Below are 5087 nucleotides of genomic sequence, written 5' to 3'. Positions count from 1 at the left end.
GGAGCACCCTAGTCTAATGCCAACACAAAACGGTACATGACACATGTCCCACAACATCTGGATACTTCCCTCATAAGTGCCAAGAATATGCTGAGGGAATGTGCTAAGACAGGCTATCCTAACCTAATAAAGTATATTTCTCACTAAAATTAATAATTGGCTTTCTGATCTAACAATCAGTCTTTTATGAACTAAATTAATCTGAGTCCGTTCCTGAGATAATGGAATCGTTTTTTAGGTGCTTACAAATTCAGCAACTTGAGCCCAAAGCTCAGATCTGAACCTTAAATGTACAGTAAACTCACCAAGATTTTATACATGCCTCTTGGCAGTCAGCTCATCTATTCACCTGACACAAACCAGTACCTTCTTTTATAAACATCTACACTTATCTATGGGCACGATGAGGACCCAAACTTGGATGTTCCTACAGCTGGCTCAAGGCCCTCCAACACTAACTCCCTGAATCAGTACATAACAGACCCATTTTTAATAACCTGTTCACAGACACAGGTTTAAGAGATATGGCTTATACATCCATTTGACACACTTTTTCAGTATTAAAAACAAAAACAAAATTTAAAACATATTTGCTAATAAAACCCCTTCCTAAAAACAATGCTATTGTTTTGTTACATTTAATCCTAAATCAGTCCCATAAAAACTTGCCACAACACAAAGCTGATTTCTGTGAGCAGTGTCAGCACAATGAAACATGGAAGTAAAGACACAGAAATACTGTTTTATAGATTAAGTTATTTTTAAAATTTGACTACAAAGAAAATTTGCCATACTACTATAACAGAAATACGTTGTAAGAGAAAACTGCTGCTATAGAGAACTTATGACAGTAACACCCCTATCTGCAGTTTTACTTTCTGCAGTTACCTGCGGTCTATAAATATTAAATGGAAAATTCCTGAAGTAAGTAGTTTGTAAATTGTAAATTGTGTGCAACTCTGAGTAGTGTGAGAAAATCTCACACAGTCCTGTTCCATCCCACTCAGGACGTTCATCATCCCTCTGTCCAGCACGCCTAAGCGGTATCACCATCTGGGTTATCATATCAACACCACCACAATGGTTGTGTTCAAGTAACCCTTATTTTACTTAATAATGGCCACAAAGAGCAAGAGTAGAGATACTGACAATTCGGATATGCTAAAGAAGGAAGATGAAAAGTGCTTTAAGTGAAAAGGTGAGTATAATATAATATTTTGAGAAAGCACATTCACTTAACTTTTATTACAAAATATTGTTATAACTGTTCAATTTGATTTTTAGTTATTATCAACTTCTTATTGTGCCTAATTTATAAATGTATCCCCCATGGATAAGGGGGAATTATTATAGGTCCTACCTAAATTGACCAATTCTGTCAGGAAAGTTAAGGCCATTCCTCAAGCACTTGTCCCTCTTTTTTTCTCGTCCCAAAGTAATTTGCCAGAGGTGTACCACAATAACCACTAAGTCACACTACTGTCAATCGGAATCCCTAAAATCTAAACTCCTCTGGGATACAAATTCCATTTAAGTATCACTTGCCTGGCATATAATAGGCACTCACAGGATAAATTTCTGCTGTGAGAGAAGAATGTAAAACACTGTAAAGATACACAAATCCTAAGCTCCATATTCTGAAATTGATTTAGTTTATATAGAAGAGAAAACCTAGAAATCTGCACTTCAAAAAGTACCTCACACACAATTTCAGTGCACAGCCCTGATTAAGAACCACTTTTAGTAACGAGAGAAAAAAGTTGAAAATATTTCAGTTGTCCACAATCAGACCTAATCTACTTCACATTCTTTCTTAGACTCACTCTTGTATTTCCAACATGTCAGCTTGATTAGATTTCCTACAGCTCCCTAAAATAAGCCATGAACCTTCTTGCCCAGCATTATTCTTCTGCGTGGTCCATACGATTCCTCAGAGCTAGTCCAAGTCTCATCTGCTACATCAAATTTAACTAGAGATTAATCACCTCAACTGAACAGTGGAGAGTTACATCAGCAGTTCTCAAACCTGTCCACGCATCAGAATCCCCAGCAACGAATCAGAATTCCCAGTATTTAATCATGAATTATAAAACCTGACCATAAAGTTTTCTGTTCAAATCTATAAGAATGCTCAAACTTATACCAACCATATCGTTAATAAGTCCAATTCGTGTTGGTGGGGCTTGAAGACCTAGCAGCGTTGCAAGGCGTCGCTGTTTTTCAACTATAATGCCGTCCATATCCAGAAGTCGAGCAATATCAGTACGCTCAGGGGTAATAGGAATTATATAACTTACAAAGTGACATTCTGGAGAACAAAATTACAAATATGTTAAATTTGTAAATGTTACTTGATAAGCAGAAACACATAACTCTTTAATCATCTGGTACGATATGCCAGTGACAGCCTATGTACACCACCATGGTGAAACATTCACAAATGTTCACTGAAGCATGAAATTAATTTTTTTAAAAATGGACTGCGCTAAAACAAATACCTGGACAATGAGAACTTCATCCACCCACTTACTACTGTGAATGATTTTTAGCTACAGAAAAAGACTAGGTTAAATGGCAAGACAGACATATTTGCATACCCCATACTTCCTTATAAAAACAAGACAGCTTTAAAAACTAAGGAAAAGAAAGGGAAAAATTATAAGGACCATAAGGGAACACAATTAAGAGGTGGGAGCAAAAGCTAAATTTTAGCTTCCTTAAAACACATGAGGAAAGTTGGGGTGAATTCAGAGCACCGTTGGACACTAAGGACTGTGGGCTCTGCAACCCGAATCAAGGGTTGGAATCTCAGCTTTACCATTTCCAAGACTGAAACCTGAGGCAACACACTGAATTTTGAGTCACAAGGCTGCTGTGAAGATTAAGCGAAATGAAGTACATAGAGCTAAGTAGCCTAATGCTTATTACAGTCCTCTCTAAAGAGAGGGTATAGAAGCACCTTAAAGGAAACCAAGTTTTTCCTTATCTCAGACGTGGGTTACATAAGGGACAGTGAATGACATAATGAACACTGTCCCCAAGAGTTTCAAAAAAATATACCAGAAAAATTCTTTTAGTCAGTTCTATGTATTGCTGTAAAGCCAAAAGGGAAAACAATTTGGTGTACATAATTCTACTAGAGGCCAAAATAACATGGTCTGCCAATAAGAAAAAAAGAACACTATGCGAGTCGCCTAAGTCCAACTGAAATGTTTTTTTAAAAATAATTTAAAAATATCTTAAGGAAAATAGGCTATATGTAATGTTAAAAAAAAAAAGCGTCTTAGATTATTAGGCTATAGACCCTTTTTCATATTCATCTATATATGTACCCCCAAATATGCTACAGTTAACATTTTAGAATCAGAAAAGTTAACTTGATGGGAGTATTTACTTTTTTAGGTGTTTAGTTTGTTCTAAGAAGAGATTCTAAATACCTGTATGTGGAGAGAAAGCTTATACCTTAAAACGATCTTTCCTAATATTCCATCTTTCTCAATTGGGCTTTTGGTAGAGTTGGTTATTACACAAAAATACGGCTACTGAAGACCAAGAATACTGCCCAAGAAGAACAACATCCAGAGACATTTCTGGTAGACAAACTGGAGGAACTGCTACTGGAATCCAAGGGCTAGAGACTAGGGACGCTGCTAAACATCCTAAATGCACGGTCCCCACAACAAAGCGTTATCCAACCCCAAATGTCAATAGTGCAGAGGGGGAGAAACTCTAATCTAGCGTAGTACCTTGCCATTTAATAGAAGATATTTGTTTCATAATTTCAATTCTTTCCAACTATAACATTCTTACCTTTGCATCTCTTCTTGTGTAAGATTCTTTCTCATTTCTCTAGATAGATGGTAAAGACGATGGAGTGTAGATGCATGAAAAAGAGCATTTCCCGATTTCCAAAACACAGTTGAGACTTTGTTATAGTAATTTGCCATCAACTGAGGTTTGGGTGGTTTTTTAGACAAAGAGAATAGCCCATGAATGTCTTCCACAGCTTTGAATGCTTCCTAAAATTAAGTGGTATAAATTAGTTACACTGAATTCTAAACAAACAAAAAAGTCTAATTCAAATCTCTTTACGCAACTTAAAGCACACTTAATAAAAGAGGCAAATAAAAAGCCTACATGTGTGGTTTTCATTCATCTATAACTTAATTATCTGATAAGTTTCTGAAAACTGCCACAATTACAAAAATCCTTAAACTTCTTAAAGTAGACAGAGCAGGCTTTTTTTTTTTTTTTTAATGTGATTATCATACCATTTGGGGGAATATATAGAAAATCTGAATGGACATAAAACACAATATAAAAGTTATTTCCAAGTTATAACATATGAATAGTTGCTTCCTTTTATTTATCCGTTTTTTCTATAATGAGCATGTTTACTTGTCTTCTAGAAAACTTATTTTTTCCTGTTTAATTTATCAGGTAGTTATTTTTTTAAGGGTGTTCCTATAAAGAAGGAAGCTATTATTAGAAGGGAGGGGGAAATCAAATCACATTTTCATTTGGCTGAAAAACTACCAATTTTTTAGTTTCTTCCTCTGTAATTTCAATTAGGTTGGGGGGGTGTCAAATATATAAGAGCTTCAAACTATGACTACAAAATTCTGTGAAAATGTCTTTGCAGAATTCTTAAGAGTAAAAAGGCCAAGTAGAGGACCAGATTCCCAACATAAATGAGATCTACAACATAGGACACCCAGTACGTGTGCTTACTAAGCCCAAGCAGCACTAAGAAACCTAGGAGACAATCTAGTGCAGTGCTTCTCCACTATCTCCACTAGAAGACAAGTTTGTGTTTTTAATTCCCAACTTGTTACCAATACATTTTAAAATACAAAATGACTACAAAAACAAAATGGAAAGACAAGCTGTTTTTTTTGTTGTTGTTTTTTTTTTTAATGAGAGTAACGAGACACAAAATTACCATGAAATTGCTATAAAGAAAACAACTTTGTCTTTAATCAGACCAGTGAAGAGTTCACAGACTGGCACCAGGCACTGAACCATACTTTGAGCAGCACTAAGAATAAGCTATTACACATGGAAAAAACCTGGTTCCAAAAGAGATT

At 35.5% G+C, this 5087-nt stretch overlaps 1 protein-coding gene across 1 annotated transcript in view; it reads right to left on the bottom strand.

Moving 5' to 3' along the window:
* EIF3A (eukaryotic translation initiation factor 3 subunit A) overlaps nt 1–5087 on the bottom strand; it is a 31857-nt gene that overhangs the window by 17779 nt on the left and 8991 nt on the right. Inside the window, 3 exon segments of the mRNA XM_006920822.3 lie at nt 2148–2292; nt 2900–2932; nt 3811–4019. Coding sequence (XP_006920884.1) covers nt 2148–2292; nt 2900–2932; nt 3811–4019 — 387 coding nt within the window.

The sequence above is a fragment of the Pteropus alecto genome, unplaced genomic scaffold (genome assembly GCF_000325575.1).
Source record: "Pteropus alecto unplaced genomic scaffold, ASM32557v1 scaffold177, whole genome shotgun sequence".
Lineage (NCBI taxonomy): Eukaryota > Metazoa > Chordata > Mammalia > Chiroptera > Pteropodidae > Pteropus > Pteropus alecto.
This window is presented reverse-complemented; position numbering and strand designations above follow the sequence as displayed.